The sequence below is a fragment of the Anomalospiza imberbis genome, chromosome 4 (assembly GCF_031753505.1).
Source record: "Anomalospiza imberbis isolate Cuckoo-Finch-1a 21T00152 chromosome 4, ASM3175350v1, whole genome shotgun sequence".
In the NCBI taxonomy this organism is placed as follows: Eukaryota; Metazoa; Chordata; class Aves; order Passeriformes; family Viduidae; genus Anomalospiza; species Anomalospiza imberbis.
The window spans coordinates 62,869,379-62,895,979 of record NC_089684.1 but is presented as its reverse complement, the minus strand read 5'-3'; the positions used below and the strand labels follow the sequence as shown (position 1 = coordinate 62,895,979).

General features: G+C 34.7%; 1 protein-coding gene across 8 annotated transcripts in view; it reads right to left on the bottom strand.

Moving 5' to 3' along the window:
- The window catches only part of PCDH7 (protocadherin 7), a 271,794-nt gene that overhangs the window by 135,992 nt on the left and 109,201 nt on the right, over positions 1 to 26,601 (bottom strand). For 3 of the 8 annotated variants that reach the window (XM_068188840.1, XM_068188836.1, XM_068188834.1), the window contains one exon: positions 9,247 to 9,463. The exons of 1 other annotated variant lie outside the window; for it this stretch is intronic. In XM_068188840.1, coding sequence (XP_068044941.1) covers positions 9,247 to 9,463 — 217 coding nt within the window. The remainder of the gene's footprint in view (positions 1 to 9,246; positions 9,464 to 26,601) is intronic. 4 more of the 8 variants (XM_068188835.1, XM_068188837.1, XM_068188838.1 and 1 more) reach the window with 2 other exon arrangements.

Genomic DNA, 26,601 nt, shown 5'->3' with positions numbered 1-26,601 from the left:
AAATTTCTGTTATTGACTAACAACAGTAAAAGGTAAAATTACAACAACTCTCTTTGCCTTCTCTTTGTAATGGAAGTTTGCAATGCCATAATCCACTGATAGTGTTATTTTAATATCTCATTATGATGTGAATATCATTGCACTGCCCCAAAAAGGGACAGATTCTCCTCTTCAAAGAAAATATGAATTAATTTGATCAGGACAACTACCTAAGAAAACCACTGACTGTGCAGCTGAAATATTTTAAAGACAGTAGGACAGCAGGGCACAAATATCACACACTTTTTGAATTAATGAGATTTAATTTAAAGAATCTTTTCCCAGAATCCTCTCTATGGACAGTACTGGTCTTTATAGCACTATTACAATTTCAGAAAAAGACAGAAAAATCCTTAGATCAAGAAAATAAATCTGCATTAAAGCCATAATGGGAGAAGACTAACACTTTGGTGGAAGATAGTCCTATGTTTTGCTTACATGCAATTTTAGATATGATACACTTTGATTGTTCTTCCCTTTGTGATGAAATAATGCAGATTGCTTAGGAAAAGAACAAGTGCCCCTGAAGGGATCTTCAGGGTTGATTTGTTTCTTAGATATAGCTAAAAAACAGGTTGGGACAGGTTGCTTCCCAACAGCAAGCAAGTTGGGAAGCTTGTATGGCCACACTTGATAGCAAGAAAGCACACAATAATCTGTATAAATTATCAATACTGCTCTTCCTTCACTGCCTTTACATTTTACATTTTCTATTATACAAACAGAAATTTATGTGTTAATTTCCTATTTTAAATGTTAGAAAAAAGTACAGATTTGAATAAGCCATCAAAACAATCTTTTTTTATTTATTTAGTAAGAGATGCTTTTGTCCTTTCTAAAAAGCTGTATAAGAATGGACAGCTTCTTTAAACATGAATGGCAATTTATCTACAATAAAAGATTTGCAATTAATATTAATAGAATTTATTACTCTAGTCTACCAAAAAAAAAAAAAACAACAAAAAAGCATTTTATAAAACACTGATTACTAAAATACATTTTCTTACATAATAAATGTTGACTTTTGCATTTATTATGTAAGAAACAAATCTGTGCACCAAAATTTTGTTGGAGCATAAAACCTCTGGTTTTTTGGTAGTGGGGGTTTTGTTGTTATTGTTGCTCCTTACAACAAGTCAAGAAGCTCTGAAATTTTAAGTTACTGTACTAATAAATTGAAGCAATTTATTAAAAATTCTAATGCATGTCTTGTTCTAGCATATGCCATGATTTATTTTACTTATTAAAGACATTTGAGTTGGCATTCACATTGGATGCTGTGTTGCTGTTGAAGCAAAAAAGGCAATAGAGGTGATACCATAGTAATATTCAGAAACACTTAAATGTCTGAATTCATATTATGCTTGCCTTTAAATCCTCTTGTCATCATAGAAATTGTTCCATTTGTCTGAAAATCAGTTATAAAATATAAATATAAAATAGAATTTTCAGAACTACTGATGACACATATCATATAGGAGCTTCTAATTCCTTTAAATACCTCTGTAGATTTTGGCATACTAAACTTACATTTATATTTGCTAAAATATATGAGAGATACACACACTTCCCTTCAATTTTTAGTGTTTAAAACTTTTGAAATAACAACTGAATAAAGGACTTCTTATACAACAGCAAATTTTAGTATGGGTACAAATAAACATATTTTCATTAAAAAATTCCTATGTACTGTTCCTTTACAGACTAGGAAGTTTATTTTTCCTTTGTCCAATCCAAGAATAATGGAACACACAATCACTTTCAAAACCCTCATTGGGAAAAAGAGATATTAATAGTTGCATGCAATGGAAACTGGACAAATTTGAATATGTCAGTCCATAAGGATTATTAAATGCACATTATGTGGCTCAGGGAATCAGAATTCCCAACTGCTGATGTATAGAAGACTACTTGGAAAACAAATCAATTTATTTGTCCTGCTACACTTTTCCCTGAGCATCTTATTTTGGCCACCAGATGATCTTTGGTCTGACCCTACACATTACCTAGATTTCCCAAAAATAGAGGAAAAAGTATTTTTCACTGAAATTAAGAAGAAATACTCCTATGTTTTGGATCTTTATTATACTTGAAGATTTGAAGGGATAGAAAGATCTAATGTTGTCCAGAAAGGGGAAGAATCTGTGATTAAATAAAGCAAACTGGGTAATACAGTATGTTGAAAGGACTCATTGGAACAGAGGAAAAATAAATTTCCGTTGAATCTTTCCATTAGATTTTTTCAGGAAAGAGCCTGCCTTGGATGCAAAGGTTGCTAAATATTCCATTCATAAACCAGATGTCTGTTCTTCCTTGAGTCTGTAAATTTTGGAATGCATTTTGCCTTCCATCTACATTGAGGACTGTGACAGTATCAAAGGGAGTTCTGCAATCTGCATCAGTGGGAGGCTGCCTGAGCTAGCAGCTGGCACGGAAGACTTGGACAAAAGCCTAACTTTACTAAATCAGTTGCAAAACCTTCATCAAACTGGAAGTTGATGTTAAAATTATTACTTTTTGAGGGGTGCAAAATGTTTGGATCAATTCACAGCATGACAGTGGACATACTGCTTTACTTTCTGATCATTTAGTTTTCCACTTGTCAGTTTGGTATGTTCGTTCATATCCACCTCAGTGAACGGATTTGAAATTCATAGATGAGGCAGGTTATGTAACTGCAACTGTCTAAATCTCATGAGTATTTGCAGTAAGAGCTGACTCACTGAGATGTGTACAAGTGTGCACACCCACATGAACATACAAACCCTTCCCTCACTGCTTCATCCTAACAGATATAACTGCAGGTGTGGTTCTTTAAAAATCCAAAGTCTTCCTCCACTTTAAATTATTGGTTAAAAACTGATGAAATGTAAACATGGAGTTCCTTTTTTAAAGTGTAATAAAAGAAACCAAAGTTTAAGTGCATGGTATTTCAAGTTATCTGTTATCAATAGGCTATTTTTAACAGTGGTGAACAGTTATTGCTCTGTGTATTTTCTTTTTAAGAGCAGGATACTGAAATCAAGAGTGGAGGAAGAAATCCTATAAGATGATTTTTCAGAAAAGAGGCATACGCTATTCACTCTGCAGCACAAAAGGAGCTAGAACAAATACAATGGGAAAGCAACAGAGAGAACAGGAAGAGACATACAATTCTATTCAGAAAATCAGAGAAGTGCTGAATAATTTGCTTTGCTATCAATGTGCGGGGGTGGATTTCCAATACAGAAATATGCATTTCTTCTTTGATTCCAGCAGACCCAAGCATATGTTCTCTGAGCAGTTCAAATACTGATCAAGCAGAAAACCATTCACAGCAAACTCAGGTACTCTTCATGAACAGAACAGAGAAGGTGTTGATATGTGTCTGGACAGTCAAGGAAAATAGAAAAGGTATAAAAAATGCTATTCTATTGTCTTTAATGAGAGCCATTTCTGATCGTATTTGGTGTATATTTTGGGCTTTACTTTGCACAGTGCATTTGAAGTACAATGTAAACATAGAATAGTTAATATATAAAAATATCTATCAGCACTAGGAATTTGCCACAAAATATATTTCCCTCATTTCTATTACAAGTATATCTACATAACACTTCAAAATACAAGTAATTCTTAAAGAACACAAACAACATAGTTTTGAAACTTAAAGTATTAATGTGCATATAGATTATCAAACTTATTCCTCTGTTGAAAAAATTCACAGGCATATGGGGTAAGGTGATCTAAAGGAACAGAGTAAAAGATTAGAAATGAAAAAAAAAAAAAAATCAAGGAGAAAAGCAGCCAATGTTCTTCCCAGACAGGTTCCCTGTCTTACATAAGACTGCACTAGTGTATCAGGGATTCCTGCAGAGTTTGTCTTGTGCCTTACAAGCCAGGCTTTTTTCCTCTCTTATGAAATGTCTTTTCACAGATCTTATCAGAATGCTGTATTCTCAAAAAAAAAAAAAAAAAAAAAAAGAGAACCTGGTTCAAGATATAATTTATCACTGAATATGTATGTGCTCCAAAACATTACCCATGTATGTTACCAGTGTTACAGAATCCAAAATTCATCATGTGCCTAATTATAGGTTAAGATTCATCAGAAACAAGGGTAAGAATTTTTAAGTATTTGTATTATATAATAATTTTTTCAGCACTTTCTTGTATTTTGGGTTCATGCATGCAGAGTGACATTTAAGAAAAAGTAGAGGTAGCAGAGATGACAGAATAAAAATAAACTAACCAAACAAAAAAGGAACTGTTACTGTATAATCATTACATTGATAACTTTTACTGACTCAGCCCCTCAGATGGACTACTTACATCAACATTTTCAGGACACAGTTTTAAAACAAAATTATTCTCATGCAATTTTAAGACCTGAATTCAAGAGGAAAGAACATTTGAAAATAATGGGAACTGCAAAAATGCAGTCATTCTCTGGTATAAGTCAATGAGTGTCTTTTTGCTGTTGTAAAATAAGGAGAGTTAAATCTTCAAGAACATTAAGCTGTGTTATTTGCACTACAAAAAGGTAAAGGAAAATAGATTCTGTAAACACAGGTTCTCTAATTAATGTATTCTTTTCTTTACACTTTGGTCCAGAGAACAGATTAAGAATCTATTTCACAAGCAAATGTGAGAGAATGCTCTTATAGATAAAATTAATTATATTAATTAATAGTCAAAATTCAATTTGTATTTTCAAGCCATCCTTTCATACATTATGAACCCCTTCTTTATACTAATGGTGGAACTTCGACTCTTGCAGTCTAAATCTGAAATTGTAATTGAAAACAGAGCATATTATCAGACTATGTGAACCAAGGTAATGCACTTCTCTTCCCTGGCTTTTATTTCATGTGTCAGTCAGAGAATAATTTATCTACTGATTTCTTTGTGGGAATCAAGTAACTGAATCACAAAAATTCTGAGCTCCTTTTTAAGCTCTGCTTCTTACTTTATCTGTGATTTCAGACATGTCACTTAAACTTTCTTTACTCCATTTCTCCCTGCAAAAATGGAATCTGTAAACCATTCCTTTATTTTCCTTCTTTCACAGAGATGACTGCTCTTCTCCAACCCTATTTGATATTGAAACAAGGGCTAACCTAACATTCTGTGCTGCAGATCAAAGACATGTACACGTAGAAGTACCTGAGCTAGCTTTAAGGCAGATATCTCAGGTGTGGCATACAGTTTAATTAGGACTGCATGGAACCAAATCTCGAGGGAAGATCATACAAGCCATAACCTGCAGTGCTGCAGTTTCACCACTGTAGGTCCTCTAGCTAAATTAAGCAAAAAATGAAACTGATTAGGCCACTACATGCATAAATAAACTCTAAGTATGCAGGAATCATGAGGTAGGGAGAAGGAATATAATGAAATATTTCTGAGAGCTGCAAGAAACATGACAGAGACCTAAAAGAACCAGGCGAAGGGAAATGAAACAGAACAATGAAAGCTCTGTTTAAAGATCATATCTGTAATTAATAACATAGGAATTAGTATGAAAAGGCTGTCTTGTCCATTCTTCAGATTTTGACAATACATATCCAGCTATCCCTACCATTGCTAAAAGACTTATAATCTAGGAAGATTTATAATTCAGAGGAAAGGTAAACTATCAGGAAACATAACAATCCATAGTATTTAAAAACTAAAACTGAAAACTTCCATGCTTTTTCTCATAATGCAAAAAAAGGAATAGTCACTATAACAGTTAAATAAGAGTTAAAAAAAGCAAACCCCAAACAATTTTGTTAGCCTTCAGAGGATTTCACTGTTGAAAGACATTCTTCAGTAACTTTTCTTGTGGTAAATTAGTGGGGTTTTAGTACTATTATTATTATTATTATTTAGAAAATCACATGCTGACTATTAACTATTGGGGTCAGGAGGAGAAGTAATTCTGGAAGTTTCTGTCACAGAGTTTTTTCAAAATTTTCTTCTGAGTTGTATTAGGCATGGTCAGAACTAGAAAGCTATGACAAAAGAACAGAAAACTAATTTACCATGGTAATGTATTTGCCCTTGATATACAAATATGAATGTAATGAAAATGTTCTTCAGAAAATTATTGTGCAATTTACATTAAGACAGTACCATTCTAACAGCAAAATCAGAGAAGGCTGCACATATGAGCAGAATTTCTTTGCAAGGAAAGCTCCAAGGGCAGGGGATAAATTAACTCAGAAGTTAGTTTTGGTTCTGCAGATTTTACTAATTAACAAGATCTTTGCATACTGAATTTTCACAGTCAATCTGCTAACATTTTTTTCTTTTTTTTTTTTTTTCTCCCACATCTGACACCACAGCTAATCAGCAGAATAAAACTTCAATCTACATCTGACAGTCATGTAGGCTGGTGGGCAATGTACACCGTATTCTAAGCAAATCAACCCCCTTATCCATTTTTTCCACTTTTCCAGTGTTTTATTCTCAACTGAGAAAATGTAAAGAGATTCTTAAGAGCAAACAGAAAGTTAAATTTCCTATATACTCTGCCTGTGAACCGAATCTTTTAAATTTGCCTTAGCTATAAAGATTACTTGTTTTCCTTAGTCATCTAGGCTTGAAAAAAAAAAAAAAAGAAGGAAACATATTGGAAGGTTTCATGTACTGTGCTGAAGATTATTATTTCAAATTCTAAAATTAAAGGAAATCCAAAACAATTAGTTATAACTGCATTGCTTCACACCAACTGAAATTAAATGGTAACTATTTGAAGTAAAAATTAATAACCACGATCACTTCCAAAATGCTGTTTCCATGAAAGATCTTCATAAAAATCCAGCATAAATCCTGATTAAAACCTAACCTAGCCAAATGCTGCAGATTACTTAGATTCCAATTAAATGTGACAAATGAACACTTGACAGACTTCAATTTCAATTCTATTTCTGTCAGAATGATTCATTAATATTGAAGACTACATTATCAGAATTTAAACAATTCAATAGTTAAAATACAAGTGGTCTTAAGAATCATATGACAGAAAACTCTCACTCAAATATCAGGTAATATATATATGAAGGAACAAAAGTACATTCCATCCTGTTCCACCATTATTTACAGATTATTAGTAACAGAAATTTCTGGAGGAAGATGACATGCCACTGTTGAAATCTTGTCTTTAAAACGTGACAGCAAAGTCCAGAAATCTGTACAGTAAAATTTTCACCACAATATCACCCACCTTTTAAAGGTCTCTGTTCAAGGTTTTATAAAGGAGGAGGAAATCCTGATTCTATGCATGTCTTACTATGCAAATTTTTTTACTGTAGACTTTTTGTACATTCATCATGAACTAATGTATTTATCTACCTCTATGTTTCTATCTATTAATTTTAGAATACTATTTTTAAAGCCAAATCCAAGAAATTCATCCTACCAAATATAAAACAACCTATTTTCAAAAAAAAAAAAAGCATCTAAAATATTTTAGTTATTAGAATGCAATTACAGTTTTTGCATCAATATGAAAACTTAAACTATTTTGCTTTAACTTATGACACTGTTCAAGCACTTTTCGTTTCCAATTGCATTTTAGTTAGTGAGATTTTCTTTTTTCATTCGCTACCAAATATATTTAAAAATATATTAATTTCTGATTCTACAGTTTCTCCAGTATGGATCATTCATATCCTATGTTAAAATACTTTCTGAATTCAAAATTTCCTGTCTACAAATTCTCTATATTGCTGGACATCCAAGGGAATTGACGAGTTGTTTAATTTTATCATCCTAACAACAAAATCTCACTACAAAACAGACAATAAAATTATCAGCCCAATTTAGGTACAAACTCTACAAGCTTTTTTTCTGACATTTTTTCCAGTAATACCATTATCACTTTTTCCCCCTCCCCCAGAAAAATGAAATGTAAACAAATATATTCATATAAACAGCCAAGGAAAATATATAAATGCAAATGTATAAACATACATAACCTAATATAAATTTTGATGGATAATACTGACTTCCTTTTTAGTCAATTAATTTTTTTGCTATTGGGATATACACTTCAAGATATGTAGACTGCTGTAGCCATTCTTCAGCATTACACACCAGATTTGGAAATATCATGAAAAATAGCATAGTTTTAATGGGTTGACATGTCTATCTCAGACAAGACAAAACCCCAAGAACAATTATTCAGTATTGCAATCTCTGAAAAACTAACATGCACTTAGCCAAACTAATTAATTCATTCTATAACAAAAAAATACACCACCCTTCTTGCATGTACCCACCTATTACAATTGAATTAGCAAACCCATTATTTCTTTAGTTATCAAAAATCTGTACACTTTGACATGTATTAATTTATTTTGTTTTTTATGGGCAAATAAAAATACAATGAAGTTAGTCTCTGACTTCATAAAACTTTAGATCAAGGCCAAAAAGTGGAGAACAGTGAAATATTTGCTTTTCATAAAATGCATTTCAAAATGAATGAGTCTTTTTTGTTTTTTAATCCTGAATAGTTTTAGATAGAAAGAAAAACAACCTAACCTGAGACTTATATTAATAAATTTTTGTTTTTAATAATAGGAGAATTACTATGGAATAAATAAGTATTTAACATCTTCCCCTTCTACATAAATGGACCCTGAATTTAAATGAAATGTCGTAAAAGTACTGTCCAGTGTAAAGTGTGAAGAAAAGGAAAGTCATATTCTTCTATTCTGATTAATGAAGAATGGACTTCACATTGTGTTTTATTTTGAAAACAGTCTATACAATGTTTTTGGGGAAAAGAGAATTCTCTAGAGTGGGGTTTTAAAATACTATTTTCTTTTTCTGATGGTGTATATATTGCATTCTGGGAAATTTCCTAAGTAGGTTTTGAGTCAAAAATGGAAGGAAATGGAAGGAAATAATGTCCTTTATGGTATTTTATCTAAAATGAAAAGTATGTAATTTTTTTCAATTACCATTTCACCAGACCTTTACTGATATTTTTTCAGTCTTTTAACTGCTTCTGCAGTATAGATTTTAAGTAATATATATAAAAAAAACCAAAACTGTTTTAATTAGTGGGGTTATGTTCCATTATTTTGTATACCTGCATTTTAACAAATTTTAAAATCAAATAATTACAATATTAATTATTTAATATATTTATTTATGTTTTTGGACTGACCTTTCAAAAGTCTACTTAGTATCACTTGCTAGTGAGATTATGTGTGTGAATGTTGTGTTTGCCCCTACCATTTTCCATATGCTCTGCCTCACCAACACTGCCATCCGGCGTAGTCCTTTCGTAGTTGTCCTCTGGGAGTGGAAGGGCACCCAGTCTTGGCCCTGATGAACTCTTACTGCTTGGTGTTTCTGACTCCTCCAGACCGCTGTCATAGCAACTCTGCAATGACCCTTGATGCGGGTCCTGAGGCTGACTCACAACAGAAAACGTCACTCTACGAAACGGCTGCAAGAGAAAAGATTCTGAATGTCACTGCAAAGTTCAGTCTTTGAACAACTGATTCTCAAAACATGACTTAAGCAAACTAATATTTTAACGTTTACCAATTAAACAATTTTGTCTACATTAAAGCAAACAGAAAGTACAGTTCTTACACAAAAGGCCACTGGATAGAGTATGCATGGAATTTTACTGTAATATGTGGTCAGAACCTTCACACAGTTTATCATAGCCTCCTTTCAAATGGCTACTGAGGCTAAGAAAGCTGGTTATACTTATTTATAAATTTTGTACAGCTCTCTATCAATCAGTGATAATTAGTTGATCACAATTAATATCAGACTGCATAAAGGTACTTGACAGTGTGTGCACATGTATGTGTAAGGTTGTGTGGGTGGGTAAAAGTGCTCATCTGTAAACTATACTGTGGATATTACGAACATAGCAACATACCCATAAGATTTCTATAAAATCACTACCTGTGTTTCTGACTGCTAGTTAACATGGGAAAGGAGGGGTAGAAAGAAGCAGAAAAAAAAAAAAAAAAAAAAAAGACAAAAAGGTCTCTTAGGTCCTTTGCAATAAAAGCCAGTGCCTGGAGACAGGGTGTGTTGCCAGCTGACTTAATAAAGCCTTTAAAGTACCGCAAGCACAGCTGACACAACATGCTTCCACTGGGACTGTACAAACATGGATTGTTAGAGATTTGTATTCATTCAAAATGACAGATATTACTGTTGCTCTGGAAGCCTACATGCTGAACCCTGGCACCAATGAGATTCCCAGAAAATGGAAGAGTCAATCCTTCACATTTCAGAGGACGCTGAGGACATGCAGAATTTTCAGGGAGAAGTTAGGAGATTCTCTTAGGATTTAAACTACACTCAAGCACCAGTGATACATTTAAAATAATTTAATGATACATTTAGAGAACTGCAGAAACATGTCTGTTGTTCTAGAAAGCACCTTCTGAAAAAAAACACCAATAGAGTCATTTTATAAGACACCAAACAAATTTTCCTGTGTTGAAAATGGGATGTCTGACAGTGCTGTCCTTTGGCTTCAGATGTGTTTCAAGCCCTATGCCTGAATGATACGTAGGCATATATCACTCCTGTTGGCAACTGTAGTCACTACAGGATGGAAATATATATGCAGGCCAGAAGGGAGAAAACAGCAACTGCAACCACTCACACAAGCCCTGAAGAAGAGAAGTCCACATCAGGTTTACAAGTAGAGGGGTAGGTGGAGGTAGTTTCATTTTGAGGGTACAAAATTATTTTGAGGGTACAAAACTTAGAAGATATCAAGGCAGTTAGTGCTGATGGTAGACAGACTGGACAACAAATATGATGCTAAACCTTCCTGGCATGAGTAGATCAAAAGTTTAAACAGGTGTCAGTTACCAGAAATACTCTACTGTAATTGTTTGACAGACCAAATCTTCATGCAATGAGATGCTGTAATCTGTAACTATACATCAATTATAGTTATAGTCCAATGACACAACCTGTGAATCTCAGAGATTTGAATTCACTTAGAACATCCCATAGATTATTCCTGAATATCATACTATTCTGGCAGTCACATTTGGATCAGCTGAGCTGGGAGAGAGGCCCTTTGTCATCTACACACATCAAACTCATACAGTCATACTAGGTTTCCTTACTGGCTCAACCCCAAATTTCCTATAGCAGAGTCACAGATGTCTCAATCCTTAAAATAATTTAGTCTTGATGCAATCACCATATAAAAAAGTAACAGCTTGAGCTGGTACCTCTGAGGAGGGACCCTGAACAGAAAAAAAATCATGGGTTTTTATACTTTCATAGTCTAAGAGCATGGAAGTCTTCAGCTTCTGCCCTGTCTCTGAGTGTCTGGTCACCTGGATGGGCACAGGTCACCTGGATGGGCACAGGTCCCCATGCCCTTTATTATGCAAAGGGTTAGTAGTCCATGGCCTCTTGTCTGGAGCTCCCAATGTCCAGAGCTCCCACTGCAACTGCTCTCGAAGCTATTTGCACTGACTGTTTTCCTTAACACCAGAAGGACTTTGAATTATCTACAGTTCCTGCAAGAGCAGTGATATAACTTAAAAAGGGAATTAGGAAAAAAAAAAAGTCATCAAATATTTGGAACTTTATGTTCCATTTTTATTGATTTCTTGGAAATCAGACTCAACTAGATCACAAGAAGTGAACACCTGTTTATCACACGTGTAGCTACCACAAGAGTAGTAGCAAAGTTATCTAAAATAAGTTCTGGAACAAGCTATAAAAGATTTAGGAACATCCTGATCATTTTCAGATATTCTTTGAAAGTTATATGCCTTACTTAATTGGCATGTAGGGAAGAGATGCGGCAGATGCAAAGTTGGGCTGTTTTATAGCTGAGGCTGAAAATTCCCCAAGAACATACTACTACATATCCTTGAAACAAAAAGAAATTGGATGTACTTTTACCTAGTTGTTAGTAATAGTTTTTAAACAGATCTGGGTGTTAATCTTGCTTTTTTCTTAAGTGCTGTACTAAATAGGAAATATCTAACAAAAAACTAGCACACAGAATATCCAGTTCAGCCCTTTCCACAGAATATCAATTAGAATGACATAATGATGATAAAATTCTTTCTGAAAGAATGACGTGCATGTTAATGGTTATTTTACAGGATTTATTACACTTTTACTTGCAGTATAAGCATCAGAATTCTGACCTTTCTATTGCATTACCTCTGAGAACCAGACCTTCTCAGGCAAATGCATTGCAAATTTTGAATACATCTGGCCCCATAGAAAAACATCATGGCCTGTCCTTTTCCAATAAAAAGAAATAGACTTGGATTATAATATATGTCTTTTACCTGCATAGTTAGAAATACTCCATGTGATCAATATAAAGAATTTTAAAAACAAAAAAAAATTAAGTATCTGTATTGCAGTTGACTGTTTCCCACAGCATCATCTCTGATATGTAAATTACCATATAGTTTAGACAGTATAATCTGGATAAACATTTTTCATAGCAGAACTATCAGTTATAAAAGATACTGAGTTTTTACATACTTGGAATATTTGGGCTAAATGAATTATGGCTCCTCATTTTTACATCCAAAAACCTAGGATATCTTAGAGATAAAGCTGGTAAAAACACAGCAGTATGGGATTGCTCTAAAATGCCTCTGAAAAAACCCTGTATATGCATGCACGTTACTGTTCATGAAACTCATATTAGTGCTTTAATTGTTAGTAATAAGGGTATTTAAGTTAAATGAGTTTAAATTCCTATGAATTTAGTTATGAACACTAGAATACTAATACATAATAAGCACTACTTATGCATTAGTTTCTATTAATGCAATAAGTCCCCTCCAAAACCAAGAACTTTCTTCATATACTCTAATCTTTGTTTATATCCTAATCTGTAAAACAGTTGAGGTTTCACATAAAGCTACATATTAGTGAAACAAACAAGAGGGAAAAAGGAAGAATACCAACATTAATAATTACAAAAAATTATTGGTAAAATGCTGGTCTTCTTATGTATTTATTGCCATGAGAAAAATAAGGATAGCAAGCTCCACTTTTACAAGTGAAGACAGACTATATACTAAATTTTGTTCTACTCTTTATAAAATTACACCATTAATGTCTCAGAGAAATGGACATGAGAAATTTCCAAGTGTTTTGTGGAGTCATGGGTTGGTGACAGACACATGCCACGATGTTGCAGCGTGGGCGGATGGTAGATTGCTGAGATTGCTGCAACAGTCCTGAAGCATCCCCATGAGGAGAGCGCTCCACCAAGCACACAGCAAATACCACACTCAGCTGGTTATCTAAGACAGCAGAGGCAGGAACGGTCTTTGTATAGGTTTCCCGCGGTAGTTTATTTCACCTACACACTGAAAGCATCCAGGGACAAAGACAGGGACAGGTAGAGGGACCAGGACTACATACTAGTTAAAAGGGGTGGAGCCAACAGCAACAACTGTTGCTGTTGCCAACAACAAGCCAAGCACCCCCAACATACAATCACCTGAAGGTGTGAGCAGGAAAAGGATTACAGTGACCAGTAGGGAAACACAAGGGTAAACTGATGGGGTATCAACAAGGGTACAAAGAACCTGCTAGAACCTTGACCATATATGGTTAACAGGTGGTTGAACAGCCAGCGGTCCAACACGGAGAGTGGCACGGGGGTTGATTAACAGCATGTCACAGGAATCCATGGGAGAGGTTAAAGTTCTAGGGGACATTCTTCCAGGGCATAGCCCTAGGAAGTCTAGCAGGTCCACAGGCCTCCAAAACACAACACTGAGTCCTCAGCAAACAGCAATGAGTTTAATCTGGCTGCCCTTTTAATGGGCTTTTGGATTTCCCAGGCTCAGATAGCTGATTGGATGGGATCTCTTTCTGGCCAGCTCTCTGGCCAGTGGTATATCTGCATCTCAGCTAGAACAGGGCTGGCTGAGGTCTTTGCGTGGGTTTGAGTACTACTAACCCCACCTTATCCAGGGACTTGTTTTCTTCTAGGTTGATTGAGTTTAAGGGCAGCTTCAGGTCAGCTGCAATGTGTCATCCAAGTGCTGACAAATTAAGGCACCTACCTCTGAGGGGACAGCGTTATGTTTAGCTTCATTGATTTTTAATTCACAACATTAACACAGCTGCATCTATCACCACTGTGAATCAACATGGTAGAGTAACTTTTACCCAAAGAAGTCCACAATTGTTCAATTTGTCTATCCCAGCAAAAAAGCAACCTTAAGCCTTTATTAGTCCTTTTTTAGGGACTTACAATATTCAGGTTTAGTAAGAAGACTATAAATTTAATAAGACTGAAGGTTTGATAATGTTCACCCTCAGAAAACTGATATCATCTTCTCTGAAAACAGCATATGGAGTTTTTCCTAATTGTATCTGACCTTGGAGGCGAACAGATCACAGAGAAAAGATACACCTTTGCATTATACCTCAGTGGTAAATTTCCATTTCTTCTTGTATCATCTGTGTTTCTTAAATGGGATCATTTCCTTTCCACTCATCCATAGAACGAAAAACACTGTAATGCAAAGACATACCCTTCCTGCTATCTGCAGTAACTTTTTAAGAGAGAGATTTATTAACTTATTCCATGGTACAGAGTTAATCTTAACCTTTATTAAATAATTTTTCCCTATCCAAGATGGAAAATAAAATTATATTTTTAATACATAAAGAACCCTAGTTTTGGAGGTTGACATTAGGGACAGAGTTTGGCTAGACTTGATAAAAAGCAATATATCCATATAGCTCCACAAGGCTTGATCATGACACTTTTTCACCATTATGGGAGATTTTTTTTTTATATCCTACAGTTTGAAGTTTTGCATTGTAATTCCTGATATTTCACACTGCTCATGGATTATATACTTTCATGATTTCTGTATATCAGTTGTTATCAACATTATGAACATTGTTCAAAAATGTTGGTGCATTTGGACTGGAGTAGTGGGGTGGCAAAGTAAACCTTTTTAATGTTTAATTATTTAGAGAGTTAAGCTTGCAATTATCAACCATTTCTTGGCCAATTACTCCACAACTTATTCTGTGTACAAAGTGTGCACACTAAAGTATAGCTATCTTAATTGTTTAACACTTGGACAAAAATAGTGAGGCTTCCAGGCCTTCCTGTGGTCACAATACCTACATCACAAAACCATAGGTACTTAAAATGTTTTAATCAACTGTAAAATGCACTCCAAGATGCAACTTAACATGTAGAGAAGCATAAAAAAATTAGCCTCAAATGTATAGTAGTATGTTTAATATGGCAAGTTAAAGCAAGCTATATTTCTACAAGCATTTCTACCAGTTTGTTCATCATTGGCTTGGACATTACCCAGACCCCTGGAACATTAGGAATTAAGGTTCTCATTTGTTCCTGACTTTCAAAGCAGATGACTTTCCACTTTAACAATGTTTAATATCTTGGGGTATTTGCAGGAATTTAAGGTGGCCTAAGAGATGATCTAGTCCAACTCTCCTGCTCAAAGTGGAACTGGCTAGAGCACTTTGCCTAGGGATCTGATCAGTCAGGGTTTTAGTATCTTCAAGAATGGAGACTTCATGGCCTTTCTGAGCAAGGTGTTCTGAAGTTTTACAACTCTAATATTAAAGGAGGTTTCTCTTAAGTGTCAATGGAATTTCTGTATTTTCTGTTTGTACCAAGCATTAAAAGCAATGGTGATGAGTCAGGCCTAAATTATATTATAATTCCTATTAGCTTCAGAAAGTCAATCAACGTCAAGCTGATTGTAAGACTAATGCAGTGACTCTGAGGTGAGTATAGGGTAGATCTGAAAAACAGGCAGAAGAGATGCATCGACTGATCACATAAATTCAAAGTGTTTCTTTAGCACTTGAATTTTGATACAGCATGTAATTATCCTTTTCTTTCTATTCATTCTTAATTGCTGGAAGCTTGTTGGAAGACAAACAAAATATTAATGAATGATTCCTATTCTGCATGAATAGTTTCAACCCACACAACTCTTTTCCCTATTCAAATCACATATTTCCTCTGTTCTAAACTTTTGTCATTGTAGTTAATGTAAAAATGGCAGGAAATTAAATTAAACAGGAATTATTTTTTCAATGGGAAGACTGAAACACCTGAGATTAGTATTAGAGTAGCAGGCTAAAAGAGGAGAAAGATGCTGATAAGAAAAATTATTTTTAATTTTTTTTAATATTTAACCAAATGCAGTGACAATTGTAACTTTAATCAGGACTTAAATAAAATAAAAAAAAATATTTTGATATTACAGCTCTGCAGCAGACATTGCCTGTGATAAGCTGTAATTAGCTTATTTTCATTTATTTTGGTTTCACATTTATTAACTTTTCTTGCAGTAGTGGTATTCTGGTCATGAACCAGAAGTGCATTTTTTTGTTCTGTATAAAGTTGAAATATGCATCTACTAATATCTATTTGTTTAAGCCCAAGGCTACATGTTAAGATCTGCTATTCAGGGATAATATTTCATAATTCATTTTCCATTATGAATATCATAGTGTAACATTCAAACATACTTTTTTCCTTTTAAGTTTAGTGCTTTTCTGTTATCCAAACTTTCCTTTCTGAATCATGACAAGGACTTCTGAGCCGGCCAAAATTATTTTTATTCACCTAGGTGCATTCATTAAGTAAATTCCTAATAATTTTTGTCTCTAAGTAAACAAATAAAACACACTTCTTTATTTCAGTGAATATCACCATAGAACCAATAATATAAAGAACATCTCTTACTCAAAGATACTCCCAAAAATACAATACTTTTTTGTGCAAGAATCCTCATATGAAAATACATCACACAAGCTCCTTTAGAAAATTTAGACAAAATCTTAGAAGGCTTGTAGGCCAATATTCTTAGCATATCACAAGAGCTCTTGCTAGCTATTGAAATGTGAGCATATAAAAACCAAGAATAAATGAGAATCTGCACCAGACAGGAAAAATAATTTTAGCATACTCTTTTGACTGCTCATTAAAAGTATTTTTGTTTTCACTTCTGTGTCCAATTGCTTGAAAATTATAAACACAATGCATCTATGATGCTGAAGTGCTCTCCTATTATTCTGCTGCAAAATTAAATGGACGAAGTAACATTTTCTCTTACCAAGACAAATTACAACATGAATTAAGATTTTTATCATATCTCTTTCAATTTTCTTAAAACAGAAGGTTTTCCTATATCTTTCATGAAGACTAAATTCAGTGTATCTAGTATTTTTTTTTCTGAACTCAATGTATTAGTTTCCAGTATTCTACTCTTTCTAATAATTTCCCTTGAAATATTCTGAACAAATCTTTGACTCAAATTTATTATTAAAACAGTGTAAAAGCATTCTTTTAACTAAGTGTCCAATATCTGGTACTATTCACTGCTTACACTTTCACATTCTTGACTTACATTCTCTCAAACTTTTCTGTGATATTATCTTTTTGCTGAAATATTTGGGGAGCCTTTCTTTCCTGGAGGAGTTTGTTTTGTTTTCTTTGGTTTTCAGCAGAGAATATGCTGCCTGAAACTACTCCAGGGTTATCAGTTCACAGGGTGTTGTGTCTCTCAGCTCCTGTCTTTCAGCATGAGAAATATTTTTCTTTGCTATGCTGTTTCACTAAAGTTTTTAATTGGCTGAAAACAAACAAACCCCTAATTTCCATCCTACCAGCTCAATCACCCAAATGCTTGTGTTGCGAACATCATCATCTTCTCTTGAATCTGGAATATTATTAAATAATTAATGTCTAGAAAGGAAAAAGAATATACTTCTTAAACCTAGAATGGAGGAAAGCCTTTATAAACCTATTTGAAAAGTCATTTACACTACATTTTAGTTCACCTAAGGTATAGACTACAGAAATTAATCTTGTTTTCATCCCCAAGTTTGTACTTTTCTATCCTTGAAAGAAGTATCAAGAAGCAAATATATTGGACCCTTTTGGATCAAATTCCAAAGAAGCAAATGATCCCAAAGCCTCCCTAGATGACTTGGACTGCCTCTCTAGATATCTCGGACTAAAGGGGGCTCAGTTCACAGTATCAGACAAGCTACTCCACAACGAATCTCCACAAAATGCATATAGTATGAAAATAAGTCTCAAAGCCCACTGTTTCACCATTCAAATCAATTCCTCTTGAGCCATTCTATTTCCTATTGTAGACAGAGTCAATTTTTAAAAATTGCTTTCTCTTTGTTTTATTTCCCTGCTCAAAGAGAGTCTTGTCTGCAAAGGAATCTTTGCCAGAATGCTACTGAAATGAGATAGATAGCTAAAGCATATATGAACTTTCCAACACATGAAGCCTTATTATTAACAAATCACTGATGCACAAGTAATATCTTCAATGTAATGTAAAATATTCTTGCTGCTGAGATGAAATATTTTGAATAAATTGAAAATACACCAAAGTGTTCTGTATAGAAATTATTAGCTTAAAAAAAAAAAAAAACTTTCCATCAGAAAAGTTTTGAATTATTAATGCATACATTGAATCAAAGTAGAATTTTTTGTTTCTTAGATCTCACCTATGTGCTCTCATTGTTAAAAGGACCAATCATTAATATTATTAATATAAAAGGTAGTTATGGACTAAATAACAGAGGGTGTCCATGTCCAGAACTACACCGCAAGCATATTTATCTATACAGCTACCTTGTATAATTGAAACTCCTGATAAAGATGTGAGGCTATTTGTTAATTTGCTTATTTTTTCACATTTCATATAGAAAAATACTTGAAAAGTATAGCAATACTGAAAAAAATAGGATATGCATTTTCTTCTGTTCTAAGAAAATGTTTGAATTGCAGTGGGTACCCAAACCTGGGATGCAACAGGTATTTCAAAATTAAAATGAGATATTTAGGTTATAAGAAACTAACTGTTGCAAAAGTACCCAAAATAAAAGGAAAATATGGAAGTTTCTTTACATTAATAAATTATAAACTTGCTGATATGAAGCTATTGCTGCCTCTTTTCTACTATGGCCATCTGGAACACCATGCCTGTTGCTGTAGTTTAAAAGTTACTCTGTAATTGTCAGCAATATTATTTAAAGCAAAATAGCTTACAACTACTGAAATGTGAAACTGTTACTTTACGCTTGACTCAAAATGTTCATTAACTATTTGATAATGTTGTTAACATATTAAAGGTGATTTGTATGTACAACTTTATAAGAAGTATGTACAACTTTATAAGAAGTACTTCACCTGTGTATATTCACCTGTGGGATAGATTACAACTATCAACTTGCTATGTAACTATTACTGAGTGAGAAAATAGTGTAATGTCACAGAACAACAAGCTTGAGTTCATTGTTTTTTCCTTCAGTCTGGTGGTGAAATTCTACTAAACAAATGTTAACTTGTGTTGTCTAATAAAAACTTTCCTGGCAGATGTTTGTTAATGCATGCTCTAGCCAAATATTAAAAGCATGTCTTTTGAAGAAGCCAATGAGACAATTGTCTGGGAAAAAACAGCATGGTCCTCACTAAATCCTTGAATATAACTACTTTTATTATCCTAGGACTTGATTTTCACATGTGCAGTTTAATTTTCATTTTTTCATGTCAAAATCACTTTATCTTTTTCTTCAGATTTGACCCCAAAAGAGAAGGACATATGTTAATCACTCAAAATATTTTCTTCATGCACTTGAAAAAATCATCAAAGAACTTATGTATCTGAATAAAAGTCAAATGAATATGCACACATAAAATACCATAAAAAATAAAAGCAAGTTATAATAAAAATATTTAAACTCAAATTACTCATGGGTAAAACTTTATAAATCTATTTTTCATAGAGTGTTACTATCAATAGGGTTTAATAGTCATGCTAGTTGAAATATTCTCTAACTTGTTCACATTAAAAAAAAGAGCACCTTCTCAATTAAAAACATGGCTGGCTATACATGTCAGATTGCACCAACAGTTTAACAAAGTTGAAGTATAAAGCTTCAGATATGACAACCATCATTATATAGCAATATGTTATACAAAAATACTTTATTCTGTTGATGAATGCAGGATGTCCTTCAACAATTAGAACCACAGATTGATGCAAAGATTCCCTTTTAAAAGAATCAGGTCATTTGCTTCCCTTCCAAAACCTTTTCTGCATAGCTCAACTGTGGAAACATTCACAGACGTTTCTTTGGATTGGTTATTAATTTGTTTATGAGAAAGATGCACTAATTTTCTTAACAGAAACATGTATTTGCTAGATTTCATGTTCCTTTAATCACTTTAAAGCATTCCGAAAATAAGACACTAAAAAGAAAAAATACTCTAAGCTTTATGAATGGCTGGTTTTGATTGAATGTCTCATATAAGTAAAATAGTCAAAAAAGGATTAATGATACATTTTGTTATGCGGCTGATGAAGGGTGAGTCCAAATCATGGTTCACTAAACCCTACATTTTTACTAGTCACTGCAAATTTATCCCTATAAATCACATTTCTACAGATATTTTTTGATCATAAGAACATTATCAAAATTGTTCATAAAGACACTGAGTCTCTAGAAAGTTCTACAAAGACATCACAAGCTGGAGTTTATATTCTTCAATTTCACAGCTATAGACCAAATGGGTAGCTTTCAACATCACAAGGAAACAGTCTGATGAATTTCCTGGAAGAAACTACAGGCCCAGAGAACAATGCTGTGATTGAAAGAAGATTAAAAGAAGTCCGCGTTGCGTTTTCAGACATCCCAATTCATTCTTACTGTGCACTTTCTCAAATATTCACCTAGGAATGTTTTAATGCTGTGACTGTAATTCAAGACAGTGTGATATTTGCTATCAGTTCCAAAGAAGTTTTTAATATTAAGATCCTATTAAAAAAATGTGACAAGGCAAAATAAACCCTCATTGCTTCTACCACTAAGAAGGGTAATACAGAGATGGAATGTTTTTGCCTAACCACCTTTCTTTGTCTCCAGAAAGGGAAGCATTGAAAGCAAAAAATGCTTTTGACACTTCATGTAATTCCATTCTTTCATTGTACAGTGTCATGCAGAACATAAAGTGGGATAAAGAACATAACATTATCAGTTTTGGGATAATTAGGTGTCACAAAAAAAGAGTAACATTTGACTAAAACAAAAATAGAATGAAAATAAAATGTAAGAATTTTTCATTCTAAAACCTAGTTTTTATAGTATTGTCAATCAGGAAGAAATTAAGGTTACATCTTGAAAATGTCCTGTAATTTAGAAATGAATCACATACTCCACAGGGTTAGGCTGGTCTGCAGGTTCTGATAAACTGCATTGATATCAAGTACTGGAATCCTCACAGGACATGATCATTTTTAATATTCAGCTGGGCAATAGCAATGCTTTGATTCTCTCTCTGAATATAACAGAGAGAGCCTTTCTGGCAAGGAGTCTGGGCTTTAGTCTAAACTTTGCTATACATCTACACCACAAACTGTTTTTCTGTGAGAAGTCACCCCAGCCAGCTCTAAATGAACTGCACTGGAAGGCTGTTTGTGAGCTTCTTAAGTGCTTTGCGTCTGTATTTATACAACACCGTATAGATGAATGCATGCAATTTCCACATTGAATGCTGCAACTTTCAGGATTAATTTCACTATTTATTCTTCATTTACTTCATGTGAATGAATAAGATTAGAGAGGTCAAACCCTTGGCTGATGTAAATCAATGTACTCTTGTTGTCTGACTCCAGACGTCTGTTCTTTCCCTAGTTATACCAAGATGTTTTTCTTTTTTCAAATAAAACAACATAACAGGCAACAGCATTGTCATGGCTGCAGACAGTCTTGGATCTTGATTGCATGAGGCAGCATGCACTTCACAAAGCCAGCTGGCATTAACAAAGCACTTTCTGGTCAATGCCCTCTAAAAATAAAACAGTATCAATCTCACCAAGAGCAGACCCCTATTTCAAAGTCCAGAATTAAATGCTGCTCTCCCATTTTGCTGCTTTACTGCTGCCACTATGCCATCTGGCCAACAAAATTATTTAGCACTGCATCAGTTTTATGTCTGTAACTTTTAAAGCGCAAATATTTATATTTGAGTTTTGTCCAAAAATTCTCCTAGATAAGTGGTAGAAAAAATGTTTCTCTTTCCAGTTCAGGAAAAAAAAAAGCAGAAAGTCTGGGCAGATGTAGGGGAAAGAAACTTAATACAAGAACTTTACAGTGAAAAAGAAATTCAATACTTGTGAGTTTTTTAGACAGATTTGAATAAATAGATTATAATTGATTTTTTGCAAATGTCTTCATCTTAAATGACATGGCTTTTTCAGATTGTTCTAGATGAGTATAGGTTATTGGATCAAAACAGATGTAAAACCACAATCTGTGTAGAATTGAATGTACAGTTCTTATTCAGAATTCTGAATGGAACAGTTAGACCAATTATCTTTTTGTTTTCTTCAATTTCATGCCTTCAAAGATGTTTAAGTCATTATGTAAAAGGTAATAGAAAGTGCACAATTTTCTAATAGTAAAATAATTAAGTGAGGCTCATGTAATTCATTTATTACAGCACTCTTCAGCTAGAAGGAAGGAAGTTGAAAGGAAAAGAATGTTGGAAAGTCTGGGTTTAATTCCTGGCTCTGCACAAATGTCATGTTTTGCTTTGGCAATGTCTTTCACCCATCTGTAGATTCGAGACAAAGATTACCCTTTACCTTTGTATAATGATTTCCTTGACCTCATAAGCAGACTTTGTAAGCCCATGGTAGAGACTGTTGGGAGCACAGATGGGAAAAACTGCACAAGCTAGTGAAACAGGATTTCAAATAACTGAAGACATTGCAGGGGGCCACCACAACTCTAAGAATCCAGAACACGGGGGGTACTGCTGAATTTTTTATGCTATGAATCTTCTGGAAACCGGAACAAAACTCTATGAAAATTTCTGGCCAGCAACACTACTATAAATATGAAAACATCACTGATAAAATGTTTCCAATACTGCATACTATTATGCATATTTCTTTCAATTGTTTCCAAATTATTAGCCTCTGCAAATAAACACAGCAAGAATAACTAAAAGTAAGGGGCACATCAGTAGAATTTTACAAACATTGTCTGTGTCCCAACTTGAAGAATATCTTCTGAGGCTACTCAGTAGAGTATATGTGCTCTCAAAAAAAATCTCAAATTCACTGAACTGCAAAACCAGCTTAAACTACAATTTCTGTAGCTGCACAATTATGTTAATATTTCAAATTCTAATTTTAAGATCAAGGTTGAGCTCACAGATACTCTAAATAGGACATGACAAGCATGGCACAAGTAGACATTTTTTATGTATACAAAAATACCTTGTAATTCACAAGGAAAGAAAATAACATTTAAAGTGTTGAAAGAGTATTCTTTTTAAAAAAATGAATTGTCAAAGTCCAAGAAAACTGTAAGAGATTTTTTTTAGTTATTTTTCTATCCCATTTTAATGTAGAAAAGGATAAAATTATTATTATTATTATTATTATTATTATTATTTGAATTTCTGAAATATTTCCTGTATAGATAAAAATACAGGGTTTTTTGTAAATCTGTATTCCTTGAAACAATTTAAAGTATATCACTTTCTAAGAACATAACTTTTTATAACACTGAGACATTTAATTATATTAAGGCTGGGTTGCAAATTTCCTCTGCAAGTGGTTTGGACAAAAAAATGTCACTTCAGGGCAAACTTTATGCAGGCTTTTGTGAAAAGATAAGGAAGGGATTTTGAAGGAATTTAAAACACTAAGTTCAAAAATAAAATATTTTTATTTCTTCTTTCTGAATTTAACTGGGTTTTAAGCTGAATTGAGCAACATAAGTTTTGAATACATGTTTATAAAATATAAAAACTTTCACAACTGCTTTCTTAATTCCATTTCCCCCCCACAAACTTTCATTTTGATAAAAAAGTATCTTTTCATATTAATCCAAAGTTGTTTCTTTTCCATATATTTTTCTTCTCCCTACTCCTTATAAGTGGAAGAACCCTACTGGTTTTATAAGGTATCAGAACCCCTATAGTTCAGTGAACCTTGCAGAGAACTCACATGCAATAGTACTAATGTAATGAAACTTTTTGGATAGCAAATCTCTCTCTTCTTAATTTTATAGAAATAATCATTCATACAACTTTATTTAAAATATACAAGTACAACCTTTATGAAATTTCATAGATCTGCACCCACACCCTGGGGATGAGTGTATTTACACAAAGAATCATTTGTGTAATCCTTTTTTCTACATTCACTATTCTCATGCTGCTCATTTTAGGCTTAACACCTTCTCATCTCTCTCTCTCATCTTAGGCTTAACGCCTCCTTTGTCTCAGTCTTTAGTGGGAAGTAGGCTTGTCCTCAGGACAACTGTCCTGCTGGTTTGGTAGATGGTGTCAGGGAGCAGAATGGTCCCCCTGTTATCCAAGAGGAGGCAGTCAGAGAACTGCTGAGCTGCTTGGATGTTCATAAATATATGTGACCAGATGGGATCCACCCCAGGGTGATGAGGGAGCTGTCAGACAACCTTGCAAAGCCGCTCTCCATCATTTACCAACAGTCCTGGCTCACTGGTGAGGTTCCAGATGACTGGAAGCTGGCCAATGCGACACCCATTCACAAAAAGGGTGCAAAGGAGGATCCTGGTAATTATAGGCCAGTTAGCCTGACCTCAGTACGTGGTAAGGTAATGGAACAGTTTATATTGAGTGTCATCACACAGCACTTACAGGATGGCCAGGGTAACAGACCCAGCCAGCATGGGTTTAGGAGGGGTAGGTCATGTTTGACCAACCTGATCTCCTTTTATGACTAGGTGACCCACCTGGTGGATGCAGGAAAGGCTGTGGATGTGTCTATTTGGGCTTCAGCAAGGCCTTTGACTCTGTCTCCCACAGAACGCTCCTGGATAAGCTGGCAGCCCATGGCTTGGACAGGAGCACTCTTTGCTGGGTTAGGAACTGGCTGGATGGCCACACCCAGAGAATGGTGATGAACAGTGCTGCATCCAGCTGGGGGCCAGTCACCAGTGGTGCCCCTCAGGGGTCTGTGCTGGGACCAGTTCTGTTCAATATTTTTATTGATGACATGGACGAGGGGATTGAGTCTTTCATTGTAAATTTGCAGACGACATTAAGCTGGGAGTGTGTGTTGATCTGTTGGAAGGTAGGAGGGCTCTGCAGAGAGACTTGGAACGGTTGGATGGATGGGCAGAGTCCAATAAGATGAAGTTTAGTAAATCCAAGTGTCAAGTCCTGCATTTTGGCCACAATAACCCCCTGCAATGTTATAGGCTGGGGACGGTGGGGCTGGACAGTGCCCAGGCAGAAAGGGACCTGAGGGTACCAGTCAACAGCCAGCTGAACATGAGCCAGCAGTGTGCCCTGGTGGCCAAGAAGGCCAAGGGCATCCAGGCCTGTATCAGGAATGGTGTGGTCAGCAGGTGCAGGGAGGTCATTCTCCCCCTGTACTCGGCACTGGTGAGGCCACACCTTGAGTGCTGTGTCCAGTTCTGGTCCCTCAGTTTGGGAAGGACGTTGAGACGCTTAAGCACATCCAGAGGAGCAATGAGGCTGGTGAGGGGCTTGGAATACAAGCTCTGTGAAGAACGTCTAATGGAACTGGGGTAGTTTAGCCTGCAGAAAAGGAGACTCAGAGGCGACCTTATCACTCTCTACAACTCCCTGAAGGGTGGTTGCAGTCAGGTGGGGGTTGGTCTCTTTCTCCAGGCGGCACCTGACAGAACCAGAAGACACAGTCTTAAGCTGCACCAAGGGAAATATAGATTGGATATTAGGAAAAAATATTTTTATGGAAAGAGTGATAAAGTACTGGAATTGTCTTCCCGGGGAGGTGGTGGAGTCACCATCCCTGGGTGTGTTTAAAAAAAGACTGGATGTGGCACTCAGTGCCATGGTTTAGTTGAGGTGTTAGGGCACGGGCTGGACTTGGTGACCTTGATGGTGTCTTCGAAATTAGTGATTCTGTGATTCAGTGACCTTCTTACTTTTATATGAAACCTTCTGTATGTCTGACAGATAACCTCCATTGATTCATATTGATCTCTATTCTGGATGCTCCTCAATTCAAACCCAGAATCAGACTTTAGAGGAACTATAATTGACAAGGAAATAATAGATTCAACCACATTCAGACTTGAAAAAAGGATAAGTACTGTGGTGACAGAAAAATTGTATTACAGGCAAAGACATTAACAATGCAGATGGCCATGTTTGCTGTCAAAATACTAAAAAAATGTTAAAGTGACATTCAATCAGAGCAGAAATATTTGTAGGAACGAAGCTCAAAAAACATTATCATTCCAATGCTTTTTCATAGTTCTGAAATATAAACTCATCAGTCACTCATATACTTTCAGACATTTTGTCAGCTCTTTGAAACTGTTGTCTGTTTACTCAACAATAGTACAATCATTGGTATTTCCTCCGATAACTTATGCCCGACATTGTTAGTGTTCAGTGTTTCACCATAAAGACAACCCTGGACAGAGCTTTTTTTGCAGTAAATAAATAAACGTGACCCACACTTCAAAGATATCAAGATATTTGTCAATACCTAAACTTTCTGAACAACAAGTTTATGAACAAGT